Source organism: Eulemur rufifrons, chromosome 19, assembly GCF_041146395.1.
Source record: "Eulemur rufifrons isolate Redbay chromosome 19, OSU_ERuf_1, whole genome shotgun sequence".
In the NCBI taxonomy this organism is placed as follows: Eukaryota; Metazoa; Chordata; class Mammalia; order Primates; family Lemuridae; genus Eulemur; species Eulemur rufifrons.
In genome coordinates this window covers 41389227-41407993 of record NC_091001.1, presented here as the reverse complement: position 1 = coordinate 41407993, position 18767 = coordinate 41389227, and the positions used below count along the sequence as shown (strand labels likewise).

At 40.9% G+C, this 18767-nt stretch overlaps 1 protein-coding gene across 1 annotated transcript in view; it reads right to left on the bottom strand.

Moving 5' to 3' along the window:
- Positions 1-12299: 12299 nt before the first annotated feature.
- AFF3 (ALF transcription elongation factor 3) overlaps positions 12300-18767 on the bottom strand; it is a 545753-nt gene continuing 539285 nt past the window's right edge. The window contains exons 23-26 of the mRNA XM_069493856.1: positions 18487-18580; positions 15100-15149; positions 14735-14958; positions 12300-12421 (exon numbers count right to left, since the gene is read on the bottom strand). Of these exons, the coding sequence (XP_069349957.1) occupies positions 12300-12421; positions 14735-14958; positions 15100-15149; positions 18487-18580 (490 nt within the window). The remainder of the gene's footprint in view (positions 12422-14734; positions 14959-15099; positions 15150-18486; positions 18581-18767) is intronic.

Sequence of the window (18767 nt, the reverse complement as noted above, 5' to 3'; positions counted from 1 at the left end):
GATGATTGAAATAAAAATCTCTGTAAATGGGCAGAAGCATTGAAGCTGATAAGAGAATAAGTTGAAAGGCTGAGCCACGGAATGCTCTCAGAATAGCAAAAATGGACAAGCAGACCAGAAGTACAGAAGATGGTTAAGAAACTTGGAAGACAAACCCCAAAGTTCCTGACATCTATCTAACAGAACTTCGGAAGCCAAGGCTGGGAGCGGGGAGGGGAGAGTATACTCAGAGCAGTGATGGAGCACAGGTTCCCAGGGCGAGGACAGGTAGGAGCCTGTGAAAATGCCAGAGCAGAATCAGGGACATTCTGACCAAGAAGGTCACAGTGACATGTCAGGCCTCAAGGATAAAGAGGAGACCCCAAACACTTCTGGGGGAGGGGAGTGGGGAGAGACCACACTACTACAAAGATAACGTGGAATTCAAGAAGAAGCTGGAGCAATATCTTCCAACTTCTAAGGAAAATATTCCTGAATTAGCATTCCACATAAGTAAAATTATGATACCAGTGTGAGGGCACAGCCAGAGATTTTCAGACATGCAAGATTCAAAAATTTTACATCCTCAGATCTGACTTGAAAGAAGAATTAACTCAAGAAGTATGATATGAGAAGCTACAAAACAACTGAGAAATCTTATTAAGTCTAAATAAGTGTTGACTATTTTAAAAATTGAGATAGCATTCACATCCCATGAAATTCATCCTTTTAAAGGGTAGAGTTCAGTGATTTTTAGTATATTCACAAGGTTATGCAACCATCTCTGCTATCTAATCCCAGAACATTTTTATCGCCCCCAAAAGAAACCTTGTGTCCACCAGCAGTCACTCCCCATTCTCCCCACCCCCCATTCCTGGCAACTACTACGTTCCGTCTCTACGGATTTGCCTGTTCTGGTTATTTCACAAGAATAGAATCGTACACTGTGACCTTTCGTGTCTGGCTTCTTGTACGTAGCACAAGGTTTCCAAGGTTCACCACGTTGTAGCACATATCAGTATTCCTTTTTTGTTCCATTGTATGGGAATATCCACTTGTTTATCCATTTAACAGTTAATGGGCTGTTCTCATTTTTTGACTATTATGAATGATGCTGCTATGAAAATTCACAGACAGATTTCAGTTCTCTTGGGTGTATACCTCGGAGTGGGATTGCTGGGTCACATGGGAACTCTATGTTTAACGTTTTGAGGAACTGCCAAACTGTTTTCTGCAGCAGCAACAGCCTTTTGTATTCCCAGCTGCCGGCCCTGCTCCCTGCCGAAGGGTGGCCACCGTGCCGCCCACTGAAAAGGGAGACCGCCCCGCGGTCTCACTGGGCCTTGCTCAAAACCACCCAGGTCTTCGTTCTAGTTTCACGGGAGGTTAGCATAAGACTTTCTCCTTTTTCTGAGGGGTCCCCAAGACAAAAGGTGCCAACTACTCCCACATCCCGCAGCGAGTGACACCCACTAAGCAGGGTTTGCAGTGGAGACAGCAGAGAACCGGGGTTCAGCGCCTGAGCTCATGGCCCACTTCAGGCCTGCAAAGGAAGCTGGAGAGGCCACAAGAAGGGCTGGCGTCAAGGAGAGGGAGAGTTAGCGTGTTAGGAGGCCCAACCCTGCTCCAGGCTGTTCTGGCGTCACCTCAAATCTGGGGGTCCCACCGGATGCTGAGGAAGGGCTGTATGTTCATTTACTAGGGCCACTGTAACAAATACACAGGCTGGGGGGCTTAAACAACAGACACTCATTGTCTCACAGTTCTGGAGGCTGGAAGCCCAAGACGGAGGTGCTGGCAGGGTTGGTCCCTTCTGAGGGCTTGAAAATGTATCTTCACACAAAAGTTAGTGCTATGAAGGTTCATACTACTGTTATTTACAGTAGCCAAAAAGTGGAAACAACCCAATGTCTATCAACTGATGACTAGATAAACAAAACATGGTCCATCCATCCAATGAAATATATAAGCCATAAATAAGAATGAAGTGCTAATACCTGCTGCAATATGGATGAATCTTGAAAACATGTTAAGTGAAAGAAGAAAAACACAAAAGGCCAGATGTTATAGGATTTCATTTATATGGAAGAAATGTCCAGAATAGACAAACTCATAGAGACAGAAACTAGATTACTGGTTGCCGGGGGCTGAGGGAAGGGAGAATAGGGAGTGACTTCTAACGGGTACATGGTTTCTTTTTAGGCTGATGGAAATGTTCTGGAATTAGATAGTGGTGATGGTTGTATAACCTTGTGACTTTTCACATTTTAGAGGATGAGTTTTATGGTTTATGCATTATACTTCCACTTTAAAAATGTAATGAGTCCACCTAAATATCTATCAATAGAGAATGTTAAATAAACTATGGTCGATTGTACTATGGAGATATTGTGCAGAGGTTTCAAACAATGAGGTAGCTCTTTATGTGCCAATACTGAAATATGCCCCAGACTTGGTAGCAAATGATATAAGCAGGTTTCAGGACACAGAACAGCATGTATAATGTGACCCGATTTGTATTAAACACACAGACAACATGCAGACGTAAAATGAATATAGACAGATGAACCTAATTGACAAGAGCGAACCTCTTTGGGTAGAACTAGGTGGGAATTAAGGGGAACTCTTATCTATTCATATTGTGCACATTTTTTTTAAACAATAAGAATGTATTCTTTTATTACTTGATTGAAAATAAATTTTTAAAAAAGGGGAAAATAAATGTAGTGAACTAAAAATGGCTTAAGTTAGCCTTTAGCATTGAATATTTTAAATGTTTGTCTGCTATTTGTGTTTGAACCATGTCATAGAGTAACAACTTACGTTTGTGCATTGCTTTATAGTAAACAAGGCTTTGGCATGTAAAAAAACCCAAAGAAACCAAAACCAAAACCCTTAGCAAGAAATTCCAGGCTCTGTCACAGGTTGTTTCTTTTTCACTCTAAAGTGACTTTTGCGTGTGTGTGTATTTCTTTTTTTTATTTTTAAATTTCAGAATATTATGGGGGTACAAACATTTTGGTTACATATATTGCCTTTGCACAGTCCAAGCCACAGCTACAAGCATGCCCATCCCTCAGAGACTGTGGAAAATAACAAGGAGATACCTCAAAGAACTAAAGTGACATTAAAAAAAAAAGTGACACTTAACATTTCCTTCCAAGATTTCCTTCCAAGAGCATTCTCAGATTGGTGCCCCTTTCTTTAAAACACTGTTGTCTGTTTTAGTAATTTGGGTGGATTGATACTTTTGTAGGGAAAAAGGTAGTTTATTTTATGACTACTTGATTACATTTAAAACAAAATGCTGTCATATGAGAAAGGACAACATTTTGCTTAACAAGAAGTTCAAGGAAGAGACACTGGGATGTTTTTGAGACAGAGTGATGTTGATTTCAAGATTTATTAAGACATTAGAAAAGTAATTTCACTGATGAATTAATATTTCCCTTTAAATATAAAAGTGCTTATCCTTATAAATCCTTCAGGCTCATTCTGTTACAGTACAGTAAGGTGTTTTCCCCATTCTAGAAATTGTGCTGCATGAGTTTCATGTGAATTATAGAAACAGCAAAATCTCCAAACAGTAAAACAGGCGATGATCCCATCATCTTTGTAACTGTGAATTTTAGACTCAGACAAAATACAAGATCCCCCTACACAAATTCTTAATATTAGATATGTGCTCACTCCTTCCTAATATCTTGCCAAAATAATTCACTATCAAATTATTCATGATTTGAATGTGGAGTTTAATTTGCAATCTGATAAATACAATTGTGTGGGAGCAATTTTTATTCCTATAGGAGAAGGATGAAGAGAAAGGACATTTAACATTTGCACTGCCTTACACAGACATGAACAATCACCAAAGTGAAGACTTTGGGCTTTAGGCGTGCAGGCATCTTAGAAGTAGCCTGGGAGATGAGGCCCTGCCCAGAAACAAGAGCTCAGGCCTACTTAGTGGGGATCCATTAGAATTCCCTTAGAAAAAGTATTCATCAATTTTGAGAAGAAAGGCTGGGGGATGTGGTCCTTACTAAAGCCACTGGTATTCAGTAACTGCTTGGGTTGAGATTTTTATCACATACTCAAAGACACAGATAAGATGTTGATGCTTAATCGAACCGTTACAACTACCTGGATTAAAATAGTGACTGTCAACGCAGATTCTGCACTTTTTCTACGTAACCATATCCAAATACACTAATAAGAAGCCCCAAATGAATATCACATAACAAAAATGAATTTGAGCTATTTTAATAGGGAATAACTAGACAAAATATGAAAATGGTATTGGACCTAATACAGCATTTTCATCAATGCTACCACACGTACATTTTTCACAACATAAATTACTGTACAGAATTGTCCTATTTAAAATCTCCAATTCTTGAAACCATCCTAGGATTGATTCCTGTAATAGGAGAAGACGAAGGCCCTAGAATTTGTTTTTGTGACTGCTAAAGATGGAAAAGTCTTGAGGGAGGTAAGCAGGGCTCCCATGTTGCTGACAGCTTTTGCAAGACTGAGACGCAGAATTTGAAATGGTGTTTGATGTGACACACTAGGCCTTTGATATCAGAATATTGAATTAGAGTTGCCTCCTCCATGAATAAACCTCCAAGATGACACAGCATACAAAAAATGGTTGAATTTTAAATCCTCTCACTGACTGAGGCACACTTCATGGTAGCAACTTTAGATTTTTACAGAACTGTTAAAGCAGGTCCCTATTACACTGTAACAGAAGTATTTATTCCTTAACATCCTGCCTGAGAAAAGAGGAAGACCAAGCATCCAGCTGGTACATCTCCTCCTGCTAATGAACATCATGTTGCTGGTCTAGCATTTTTACCTAAATACCTGAACTCACATTGGGCAAGGTCTTGTGCTCCCGTGAACGGGCATTATTATTGATTTGGGCTTCAGTCAGGTAGGATCTTTCAGGATCTCTGGCCCTTGTTCCTTTTTCCTGCAGAAAGATTAGGAAAGGGCTTTCCAGTGAGTGTAGAAAGACTGAGCATCTCACGACTATTTTGGTTAAGCTCAGAGCACTGATTTAGGGACACAAGGAAGACACCGTAGCCCTGCGTCTAAATTATAGAAATGTAAGAGCTAAAAATTTCAATCCACCATTTAGGGTTTTGACCCAGTGGTATGAAACATCCACATCATTGGTTGGATTGCCAGTCTTTTTCCAGATGTTTTGGGTTAGAACGTTCAGTGTCTAGCTGGGTATCACAAAAATCAATGAGTTCACACGTTGATTTTCCTCTCTCCTGGTACACTGACTGAGGTTTCGCCTACAATTAAATGATTACATTGAGGCAACCACCTAACCCACTAGAGGAAAAAAATCATCCATTTTCTCAAGAGAGGTTTCCTCTTTCCCGAAGCTCATGCATGACATACCCAAGTCCCTTATGACAGATCCCCTTTCTCGGGGAAAAACCTCCCAGAGCAGCTGTCCTTTAATCCCTACCCCCTTCCAAAAAAAAAAAAAAAAATTACCATCAAAGGCACCAGATTCACATGAAGAAAACTCAGCCTCCCGGCATCCAAAGGAAAACGAGGAGAGCACAGGGAAGGAGACGGTACCATGGGCCTCTGGCTCTATGGTGATGTTTGAGGCACGGTGTTCAGTAGGCAAGTCATTTTCTCATGGAAGATGGCAGACATTGGAAGCTTGACCCAATGTTGCTTCTTCCCCTTTCCATCTGGATAGACCCTGATTTCTTATGGCTTGACAAGGAGGGTGGGATTGTACCACCAACAGCGGGGTACTTGGGATGCTCCATTGGTCTCTTAGAGCTTTGCCCACAGCCAGGAAGGGCTCAGAGTGGTGGCCGCACAGGTGGAGGAGCTCCCTCACAATCATCTTCCCTGGCTGTCCCTGTCACCCACCCTCCTGTGTCATGGCAGGGGCAAGGGTGCTGTTGCTACCCTGCTGTCACCCTCTCGGTCCTCTAGATTCTAGTCAGATCTAGACCCTAGAAGAAAGTACTATCTCCCACATCATACACCTGTGCATCCTGGTGCCTACAGACGTAGTGGAATTCCTTTGCCTCTGTTCTGACAGTAATGCTTAAACTCTGCTGAGTGACAACTGTGCATCTCAAAATGCTGGCCCAAGTCTGTTGACCCTCATACTTGCTCAGTAAAGTAGTTGATGTGTAGAGTTACACTTAACATAGAGCAAACTGAGGCATGGAGAGAAGCTTTGTTCAAGGATCAGGTGCGGCACGGCAAAGGAAGAGAGTGTTCGGGTACCCCAGTTGTGGTTCTGACTACTTATCCCCAACACCAGTGAGCTCCTGTATCAAAGCTGTGTTTCCTTAAAGCCCCCACTGTCTCTAGTAACTGTTCTACTAAAGAGTCAAGATACTAAATCTGACTTACAGAACTTAGAAGGAAAAACCCCTAAAGGAACAAAAAATTCAACCCAGCTCACAGAGGATATTTTGGATTGGACAGAAGCCCTGGGAACTTTAGCAGATTAATAATGTTTGCAAATTACTCAAAAGAAAGTGTCGATGTTGCTATGTTACTACTTAAATAGGCTTCAGCGATAGCTGGTGATACTCTGAAAATGTCTACAACCAAACATCAGCGTGATATATGCTCAAAATTATTGACATCTTAACTACATGGCTGTATTTTAGGCTTTGCAATCACACATGCTATAGGATGAAGGTAATATCGGAGACTCAAAGAATGTTCTTTAAAAAGTCAAATACCTTTGGCTACTGTGGATGGAATGCTGTTCAATCAAGTAGTGCACACTCCTCGATGTTAAGTATTTTCTCTTTGCTCATATGGGCATCTAGAAATAAAGGGATCAAAAATACTGGGGATCAAAAATCAGTTTTGTTTTATGAAAAACCGAAGCCTTGAAGAACAAGGAAACTAGAGTATCATAATTATTTTTATAACCCTACAGCACTGTTTGAAAATCCTAAACATTGGTGCTATTTTACATCGTGTCTGGATACACTATTTCCTGATGCGCTTTTCCTATTTTAAAAATGGGTAAAAAACAAGTACTTAATTCAGCTTCTCAGGCCTCATCAATACTTCCTGATGCTTAAAGACAAATGCTGATCCTTGTGTTGACTTGCAATTAGTGCCTGGAATTCATCCCTCAGATCAATGTCTTTAAAATTGGCTGCAAGAGGTGGATTTTCAAAGTAATGCACAGAGATTTAATCCCCTGGTTCCCATTACTGTGAGTAAGAGCTGTGAATCTAAATCCCCTCGCAGCTGACCCAAAATTTACCCCCTGCTGCCTCAGAGTGCCAATTAAATAATAAAAACCAAAACCATGGTCAGATGTAATTAGTTTGAGAACAGAGTTTATAATTTTCCTCATGCCAAGCAAACAAGTTAACCCCTTTGGTGACATACACAGAATTATTTGGACAAAGAGAACACAAGTCTTAAGTCTGAACATTTCTTGTGCTATTTTCCAGGAGGTTGTAATATTGAAAAACTGTGCTCTTCTGAGAATGGGAAAACGGAATAAACTCTGGCTCCAAATTGTTGGAAATGCAGTTTATGTGATCAGGTTTTTTTCCTCCCCCTTTCATTTAAAAAAAAAAAAAATGTCTTTCAAGACTTCAGTCGATCCAGGTTTCTTCTTAGGGTGTTACTTCTTAAAAATATGATTCTAGTAGGAACAGACTTCAGCTGTGTAGCAGGCAAAGCTGCAAAAGAGAAAGTTCTTGAAAGACTGCTGGCTGTGTCTTAACCCAAACCAGCTCTGCAAGAGTGTCAAGCTCTGTGGTTCCTGAAGCAAGCAAGGCCATGTCCCCTGGCCTGGCCGTCTTTGGGATGAAGCGTTCTCCATGGTGACCAGAGCCAGGGTTCTTCTGCACGCCTCTGCCTGGGTGATGAGGACGCAGCTGAACTGCCCATCATGAAACAGACCCTTTCTGCATTTTTCTCTCTACATACACGTGCATTGTCTAAAATGGCATAGTGGGAAAAAGACAATTTGAATTGTAAAAATACGGGATAATGGTTTTGTTTTTGTTGCTGTTCCCACTTATTTAGTTCAGTTTGAGGAGGAGGAGAAGGAAAGGGAAGGGAGATAAGGCTAAAAATGAGGTTAACAAAAAACATAGGAGAATATGTTACGTCAAGCAACTGGGTATGATATTTCTTTCTTCTTTAGTTTAAAATTCCCTTATTTTACACAACCAAATATTGCAATTATGATTGCAGCATATTGATTTCAGTTGGAAAGGCCTGGCACACAAGTCAGAGAATTAACTTGTGACCTTCAAGAACATTGAGCAAAACAGTATCCCGGGGCCACTGGCTGAACAGAAATCTATGTAGCCCTCAAGGTGAACTTCTCAAGCTTCCCATTCAGCCTTCTTCGGGACACTGGAGTGTGTGTGTGTGTGTGTGTGTGTGTGTATCAGGAAATGGGTGAGACAAGTAGTAAACTCTTGTTGTAGTGAAGATAAACATACTTTTTTTCCCCATGAAAAATATCAGACTTAAATGATAATCTGTGGGAGCTACACTGAAAACATTCATGAAATAAAAAGGTTGCTTTTAAAGAGACTATGAACTGGGAACCAGAATACTGACTTGAACATATTTTGATTCTAAAGTTTCCTTGTAAAAATATTCACAGAAATTGGTGGACATTTTTTAGGTACAACTCAATTTCTCTCATTTTACAACGTAAGTCATTTAATGTAACATTTGCGACCTTAGAAAGGCAGACATATTTAATCCAAGTCCGTTTATAAATTCCAATTTCACATGGATTAAAAACTGCAGATAAATTAAGTCACAATAATAACCTGTACATGCATTAAGGCTGGTGACTGCTAAAGTCTCTTGGGTATCTACAAACAGGAAATCACACGCGGATTACTGGGTCTGAAGAATGTCTACATCATTAAAAAAATCTTGCTTTTTTTTTTTTTTTTTTGGTGATACAGATTTCAACAGTAACTCTGGAAAACTGTGAAAAATGTTATTTAAAAATATATATGTATATGCTACTGCACAGTTTCAAAGATGTGATTCATAAATAATGTTGGCTGCACTGATTAATTTTATAACAATTACTGCACTTTCAAGGTGATGCGAACACGCAGTGATTTATACTCAATATTAGGCACTAGTAATATCCTTCAGGCGTACTACAGTTTTATGTTAGTTGTATTGTACATATATATTTTTAAATGTATGCATTTATACAAACTGTGTATATTATGTATGGGGTGTTGGAAATGTACATATCACTGTTATATAATACACACATCATTGTTGTACATACTAGGATAAGTTTTAGTGCAGAAAGTCTTGTTGCATTGCATTCCATGTGTTCAATCTAGTACACAATTTGTCAACTCTTCAGATTATTTTTCCAGTACATTCCTTTTTAGATAGTGGGTCCAAGTTTCCATTTGCAATTTGAAAGTTTCCAGAAATGTCTGTTTCAACCAAACCCCTCTCTCCAGGCACAATTCTGCACATGTGTCTGATTTGTGTAGAGCAGTAGCAAAGGCCAAATTTTGATCAGGACTATATCTGGGCTACTCTCTCTCAAAGATAATTTAACATTGTGATAAAGGATGGCACCCATTCAGGTCATGGAAGGATAAGGTCGGCCGAAGTTGAGTTGAACTTCTGAGGAAAGAATGTCTTCAAATAGAAAGAAGTGGTAATAAAAATATTATGTTTAAATTCTAGAGTCTCTGGAAGGATATACATCAAACTGTAAGCGGTGGTTGTCTGAGGGGATGGGATAACCAGGGACTTACACTTTCTACTTTCTATATATCTGTATTTTTTGAATCTTTACAATGAGCATGTATTACTTTTACAATGAGAAAGATATTTTGACTTGGAATGAAACTAAATAAAAGGAATAGTTATGAATGACTTCTATAGACAAGAATCAGAAGATGGTTCTTTACCAAAATCATCTGCACCAAACCCAACAGCGACTGCTGCCCTGACATGCTTCACAGATGAAATGAGAGACAGTGGTAGGAAATGCATGCTCCAACCATCCCCCAGAATGACCAGTTTCAAGAAATTTTGTTGGGAAACATGGGTCATCAGAGTGCTGATGAAACGCTGCTGGTATAACCAGCCAGAAGCCACCTGGTAGATGGGGCTTCCCAGGGAGGAACATCACGTGGATGCCACAATAAAGCCTGCAACCTTAAAGATGGGCAAGACCAGAAAAGCTCCCTGGGGGTGCAGAACAGGCCCCGAAGGTCATCCCTTTATGTGAGTATTTGAATATTTCATCAGAACTCATTAAAAGTAAGTAGAACAAGGTCTCAGTCCTGCCAAAAAAAAAAAAAAAAAAAAAAAGATTCAAAATTTCTTAAGTTAGGTTCAAATTTCCAACATAGGATGGGATCATGAATGCTGCCAACAATTAGTGAAAGAGACATAAGAAGCACCTCAGTTGGGTAAACATAAAATGGAAATTCTGGTAGTATTTCCAAATGCTTGAAGGCCAAAGCCAAATGCAAATTTCACAAGCCCTTCACTTGTTCATTTTCAATTAACTTCAAACCACCGAAGTTTTCAGTCATTTGTACAGTTTTGAATCAGTGCTTAGAGCTGGAGAATTATAGCAATCTTATTTCCCACCTACAGATTGGGCTGACAAAAATGTTAACACTGCAACCCAACTTATACGAATATCAGTGAAAGCATCTGTCAGCATTTATTGTAAATATTCTGTGCCATCATCACCTTGAAAAAATGGATTGCTCCACATATTGTATCACCTATGTTTTTCGGATCATCCTGGTGCAATTTTGTCAAGTAAGAGGCCTCAAGGACATTATTTTTGTTTTTAAAGTGTGGCAAGATATATTCCTTTTTTCAGGAGTTGTTGTCCTTTTACCAATATTTCATATCCAAATATTAATATATTTAACAAAAAGACTAAATCTAGGGCATGATACACTATAAAAGAAATAAACTTCAGACAAAAACTGTAAACGAGATGTCAAAAAAACTAAAATGTAAACTTAATTAAAAAAAGAAAAGAAAAGAAAAGTCACGAGCAAGATGTAAACATACCAGATGCACAAGACATAAGCAAGGTGCTCTGGCTGTTGCGACCCCACACAGAATGGTAACCACTGCAAGAGTAACTTCCCCTGCGTTGTAAGCAGCTTGCTAATCAAAGCCGGAAAAGTATCCCCCAAATCAAAATGCATCAAAGGCCTGCAGTGGCACATTCTGCATGAAGGGTGAGAGAATCAGACAGCATTATATAGTAATAGTTCTTAGCCTGCTAAGCAACAGATACAGACTCCTAGTGAAGGGACATTCTAGCATTCTAGGTAATGTCCTCATTTGGCCAAGAAAACTTGTAAGCAAGCTATTATGGAAAGAAAAGACTTGGAACATTATTGTCTGGCAAATGCCACGTGGCTCTACAGCCACCAAGTCACAGTGGCAGGAAGAAGAAATGCATGTGCCTGGTGGGCTTGTTGTCACAGGTGCAGAAAATTTCACCTGAAGCTCCAAACTGAGCTCCAAAACACAGTCATCACTGCTTTAATGTTTGTTCACTTTTCAAAGACACTGAATTTTCACCAAATCTCAATGCCACTTTCATACTATTTGTGGGTAGAGCAGGAAACTCCTGGGGTTGTTGATCCATTTACCTGAAATGTATTTCATTGATAATAAAGTCAGATGAAGGGAGGATATCAGAGGAAGGGCAGGGTATTTGGTAGCATGCAATCCAGTAAACTTCTGGCACAAAAATAACTGACTTATTTTTGTTATTTAGTTACCCATTAATATATACCAATCAAAAAATAATTGGGGCATATTAATTAATACTGAAAGTAATCAATAGTGTAAGAGCTGGGTTCCTCTTAACTGGCAGTCAAGCTTTTGGTGTGCTGTATTGCACCTGGTTAACTAACCCATGAGATTTTGGTTGAATTTTCTAAGAAGTTTAGCATTAGAATAGAAAGTGTGTGTCTGATTGTGTATGTGTATGTGTGCATGTGTACGTGTGTACTTCCTCTAATCATGAACCTCCAATCACTTGGTCTAGCCTGGAGTTATGGAAACTAGAGAAAGAGAATGTGTTCTGAAGAGCTGCGTATCTTACACACATACACAGGCAGCTTCTTACACACTCACACATACAAACACACATGCCCTGGGAAAAGACTGCTGTTTGATGCTGAGGAAATGTTCACCGCAGTTTGATAAATGCTGTGGCTGGGAACTTCAGTAGCACAGTGTCCAGAAACATTGGGCCGTCCGTGGAGACGAGAGCACAGGCCGGCTCCAGGGCGAGGTCCCTACGACAGGTGGGCACTGTTCCGCAGCCAGTGCAGGCCCTGCTGGGAGTACTGGACCAGGTGCTCCATGCTGCTGTGCAGGGTGACAGGCCCCATGAGCAGATCCAGGTCGTTGAAGAATTCTAGGGGACAGAGAGGGTTGTTAAGAATGCCACACATGCTAGGTGTGCTGCCCTGCGCACCCTGAGTGACTTAAGAAAAAGTTCCATTCGTGGTCTCTAGATAAATCAAGGATTCTCTCTTCTAACATGCGACTTTAGCATTCCCTTGAACAAAATAAAATCCAAGGGTGGAGAACTTGCCATGTATCCAAATAAATAAATACACTATGTTCATTTCTAATTCAAATGAATAGCATTTGCTTAGCCAAATAGCAAAGAAAATCCACATCCCCAGAGTTCATTCTCCTAGTGCATAAGGCTTCCCACTCTGAATGTCAAGTTGGCTCTGTCGTCCCTTATCCTGCACTCAATTCTGGCATGTACTGAGCCCCTGGAGTGAATCCAAGGGGTAAGGGCCCAGGCTCTGGGCACAAATCAAAGATGGGTCCTGAGACATCTCTACTGAAGTCATCTTTAGCTTTTGGACCTTCTCTGGGTTTGCCCTTTCATCAAACGTTTATTATGTACCAAGACAGTCTGCTAGGTGTAGGGTGTAGAGGTTGGGGAGAATACCAAGATGAATCACAAGTGGGCTCTGAAAAAGATCACAGTTTAGTGGCTGATAGAGACAAATAAATTCATATGACTGCTCTCCTATTATAGCTCATTGAATAACACTTCCTAGAAGTAAGTGTTTGGGAGAAGTTTCTCGAAGGTGCTCACATACATACTGAATGAAGCCCTGCTGGGGATGGGAAGTGGAGGGCTAGGGAAGACTCCAGGTTGCAGGCGCCTAGGAGGTTGGCCACGGCAAGAATCCAGGAGCAGAAAAGAGGAGGAGCAGTTGGTCGGGGTGGGGGATCAATGCTCGGTTTGTACTGGACACCTGGCACTCAGGCAGGAGACATCCCACAGGCAGCTGGCAGTGCCATCTGGAGCTTCGCCTGCTCAGGGTCTCCAAACTGGACATGTACATTTCTATGCTTTGACCTTTCTGTTCTGTCTACCTGTGACACTTACTCCACCCTATTTCAGCCACTGACCTGCTACGTGATTTTTCAAAGCCCCATTCCATACCAGCTCTTCTAGTGGAGCTTCTCCTGGTGGCCTCTGACCTCCACGGCATTCCCATTGGACTGTCAGGGTGCATCGCCTGTGGGCTGCACGTTACGTGCTATCTGGTTTTATTAACAATCTCATGCACTCAGGATTCATCTGTGCTATACACTCCTCACCTCATCCTGGACATCCTATCTTTTGAGGCTTATGCTATCACCGGAACATAATTTTCATTTAATGGCCTGAAAGTGAGCTCAGATTTGCACTCTTACCTGTGCTGGAGGGACAGTAGTAAATTAGTATAATCTTTCAGGAGAAAAGTTAACATTATCTATAAAGATATATAACAATTCATGTTTTAAAAGAATCTATATTTGTTGACCCCAAAATTCTACTTCTGTAACTCCCTTCTAAAAAAATAATCAGAAATATGAAAGAAGATTTATATAGGGATATTTATTACCACATTATTTGTCACCATGGGAAAAAACTGGAGGTAACCTAATTGCCTGGCAATAGGGGAATGGTTTGAGAAATCATGATACTTTATGATTATATAATCATTGCATGATAGTATTAATTATAGAGCCACTATAAAGGGTATTTGTGAACTAGTGACATGAGAAAATGCCTGATATAATATCAAATGAAAAAAGGATATATAACTGTATATGGTCTACACCATGATTTATTTTGGAAAAACAGTGCATATTGGCAGAAGAAAAGAGTAGAAGAAACTTCGGTAGAATGTTAATAGCAGTTACTTCTTGGTGACAAGATTACTAATGATTTAAAAACTCTTTTCTCTATAGTTGTCTATGCTTTGCAAATGTAGTCACAGTAAGCATGCATTACTTCTATAATCAGTGAAAGCAAACATTATTTAAAAAAAATATAGCTTACTGCTACATGTAAAACCCTCTTCTCAGCTGTAAGCAGCTGGCACTTAAAGGGCTGGTAACACTCTCATTCATTCGGTGGAGGTTTCAGAGCCCCAGGTGCTTCCTAGGCACTGGGCTGGGTCTCAGGAGAACACGGTTAATATGACATAATCCCTGCCTCGGAGGAGCTCGCTGTCTGAAGGGCAAACACGCGTGTGTGTCTACAGCTGCGTCTGTGTGTATCTCACACGGGCTTCCCAGGGAGGGTCAGGGTGGGCAGAGGCGCTGGAGGCCCGGAGTGAGGGGAGAGGTCGGGAAGGTTCCCTCAGCAGGCGACAGCTCCTACTTCCCCTCAGAGACACCGTGAAAACGGGCCCGAGGGAGGCGCACACACCTCGGTTTTCCTTGGCCAGGTTGTCGGCCATCTCCCAGTAGTCGTAGCTGTGGAGGATGCTGTTGGTGATGCTCACGTGGTTGGCCGCCATCTGGTGGATGCGCTGCGGGATGCTGACGATGGTCGACGGGGACAGGGCGCTGGTGCTGGAGAGGCTGCCCTGAGACCCCACGGAGCTGGTGGGAGAGGGGTTGGGAGACATGGGGGATGGGGTTCCAGTGCTCCTGGAAGGGGAGAGGTAGAGAAACCAGAGTGGCGAGGTCGGGAGCAGGCGCGCGGGGCAGCCCCTGGGGCGCTGCGAGCCAGGCGGCACCGGCAGCATGCATTGTCTGGCTATGGCTCTTACGGGGGCAAAGTGAACTTACTTTCCACTGGCCCCCCACGGAGACGGGGCTTGGGTGGCTTTAGATGAATTCTGCAGGAAAATAAAAACATTGACAGTGAGTGCCTTCTGCTTAAGGTTACACGGCAGACAATCGCGTGTTCTCGGGTGACCGCGGAAAGAAGGAAGGGCAGACGCTGCAGACGAAATGCGGCTTCGGAGAAACTGGATCTGAGACGTTCCAATGACAAGGCTATTTGCTCCCTCTCTGGAAGCTTGTCTGGGACAGCTGCACGGCCTGGGGGGTCTCACGGTGGGCTACAATGAAGCGCTTGCCCCACAGCCTGGGTTTTTATGTACAAATTTTAGGTACCACATTAAATCATAATCCCAGTGGTTTGTTAAATCCCGAACCAGCCTAATTTTTCCATCATAAACTAGTCTAATTTTTCTGAAACGGAAAAAAGCAGAGAAACTTCCTTATCCCCCCACAACCCTCCAGAACACTTTATATTTAAAAGTAGGGTATATTTGCAGAAACTGTTGACATACTTAATGCCTGAAAATATATAAAACATTAAATTCTATAATTTTAACTTAAGTTTAAAAGTATTTCTTGTAAAGGAAGTTGCTCGTAGATGTTCCTAAAAGAATAGATTAAAATATATTTCCCAAACAGACAGGATATTCAAAAATTCTGGTTTATCTGAATATTCTGATTTAGGATGTTATGTTGCATGAACCAGGTATTTGCATCAAGCATTTAAAAGAGGTTTTGTCTTTAGCAAGGAAAGTTGCTAAATGCACAGTTAGGTTTCCTCTCTGAGAGCCCAATAATGCTTTCTTGGACAGAAGTCTACAGGGCTGTTAGGGAAAGAAACAGTCTTTGTGATGCTGATGGAAATTTTCCCTTACAGAGACAAGAAAACAGCCTCAGCCTGGCTCCCCAGAGACAACGTGTTTCTTTTGGTTAGGAAGAACTTTATGAAGTGGTGACTGATTTTTCTAGTTTTAGTGCAGGTGTTATTAAAATGGCAAGAAATGGCCTGTCAGAACTCAGGGGCACTATAGCAACGGCAAGGTGTAAATATAAGGATAGAATTGCAAATCATACTACTTTTACTTGTCTCAGGAATGGAATTATTTTCATAGAGAGAATTAGAAAAAGAAAACCTTCCTTAATAGGGGAGCTGATCTTCCCTTTCCTGACAGATGTTATTGACACCTTTCTCAAGCTGGCGCTACTGGACTGAGCACTTGGTTTCCACTTCGTCATGGGATTCTATTAATAAGAACGTGATCTATAGAATGGATGTTCTGAATATAAGAACACTAACAGGAGAGAGGGAGAGAGGTTTTGAGGTTGCAGAAACAGTTCAGTTAAAGGTGCTGAAGGGAGAAAGAAGTCTTCTGGCATCTTCCCCTACCACTACGCACCGTGACAAGAAACACTGGTAGGAACAAAGTCAGTTTTTCAAAGACAGCTCTGTACTGATTAGACAAACTATCCTTGGTACCCAAAGGTTTCATTGTCTTTGAACTTTAAGTTGTATGCATGCATTCATTTATTATTTATTTAGAGATAGGGTCTCACTCTGTCACTGAGGGTGGAGTGCAATGGCACAATCATAGATCACTGCAGACCCAAACTCCTGGGCTCAAGTGATCCTTCCGGCTCAGCTTCCCGAGTTGCTGGGACTACAAGCACATGCTACTGCAATGGGCTAATTTAAAAATTTTTTGTACAGATGGGGTCTGACCATGTTGCCCAGGTTGGTCTCGATTTCCTAAATTGCTAGGATTACACATGTGAGCCACCACACCCTGCTTTGAGTAGCATTTAAGTAGCCTCTGAAACTTTGTACCTAAAAGGCTCAGTTAGCAGGAATAAATTCTGGGGATCTATTGTAAAGCATGGTGGCTACAATTAATAATGATGATTAGTATATTGAGAATCTTTAAGAGCTGATTCTAAATGTTCCCATCACAAAAATGATAAGTACATGAGGTGATGGATATGCTCATCAGATTGATTTAATCATTCCACAATGTATACATATACCAAAACATCACACTGTATGCCGTAAATATATACAATTTGTCATTGGTCAATTGAAATTTTTTTTTAAAAGATCATCTTTGATTAAGGATAAATGCCATGAATTCTTGGAGGGGAAATTGATTTTCAGGTTGTATTCGCTACCCATTCTGTGCATATTCATGGGCTGCATGTATATATCTTCCTGTATCCCTTAAAATTTCTGTTATAACCCCTTATGGCTTACGGAATTCAGCTTCCTTCTTCCCCCCCCCATACATAAGCACATATATTTATGTACACACACATATATAAGCATAAATAATCAAATACATTGTGGCTATTATTATTTTAAAGAAACTGTTATCTGTTAGATAAATTAAGAAGAAAAATAAAGGTTTTAGCTTCCTTCTTTATTCAAGCATTTTTCTTGACTGTAACCAACTCTCTTTGTTATTAGCTCTTAGATTCTAAATTTCTGAAAACTGCTGATCTTGATTTTAGGCACCCAAAGGAAAGGGAAGGCTCAGTGCCAGTTGTCATTAGGACACATGGTGGGCCTAGAGAGTTATCTCCTCGCCTCAGCCCCTGGGTACTCTGCATACCCAATTAGGAAGGAGGCAGTATGCGGGACACAGCCCACAGGACCCCCAACATGGCTTAATCACTACAGATAATCTCCAAGGAGTGAAGGTTTGGGATTAAAGGATCTCAAAATGGCTGTGTATCTGACAAAGGGTTGGTGGAGGCAGAGACGGTATAATTTCTATTTTCTATAGATAAATAGAGAGAGAAGAGGCCCAGAAATATCAAATGAATTATTAACTTAAGGTTGACTTCACAATAGTATATCAGAGAAGGTTTTTAAAAAATTTATTCTCCCAGTGAAAATAGTTTCATACCCTGAAATTAGTAAAGGCTACATGGTTTGCAATTTTATCCATCCAGTGCCTCTGAGTTCTAACAGGCCATTTCTCACCATTTTAAAGAATACCTTGATTAAAAATTAAATTAGCTACTAGAGACTGCCTAAGAGGAAATAGCCCTAAGTAGTTACTTCTAAGGGGAAGAAGCTCTAACCGAACATGAAGAATTTATATGAGCTATAAAGATGAATTTCCTAGAACACTGGAATGAGTAACTGGATCTTCTTTCTCTTGAGGCTGTAAAAATTTGTAGACATGAAGCCAGGGAAATAAATTAAATGGGCTCTCAAGGCCCAGTTTCTGAGCCCTGAACGCCACAAGTATGTCATAAATGGAGGTAGTCTGCAGACCAGAGGTGACCTGTGTCAGCTCCAAAGCAATGGGTTCTACCAGGCTCCTCATAAACACCCTTGACAGGGAGACAATGGAATACAAGGAACAATGTGCCTCATTCATCAGATAGTACCTTGAAATAGTCGATAAGTGCTTTTGAATACTTCACGGCGTGGTCCCTTTTAAGTCGAAACATCCGCCAGTACAGGAGAGCCAGGCATCGGTAACTGCAGCAGAAAAAAGAGAAATGGGCCCCAAAGAGCATGAATGTGTCCTTCACAAACAATACTTAAAAAAAAAAAAAAAAAAAAATCTTGTCCGAGGCACTCAATATTTATACCATGTTTATAAATCTGAAATCTTTCCATATGTACATACATGTCTGTGAATATCTAACCTTTTTTTCTAAAAAAT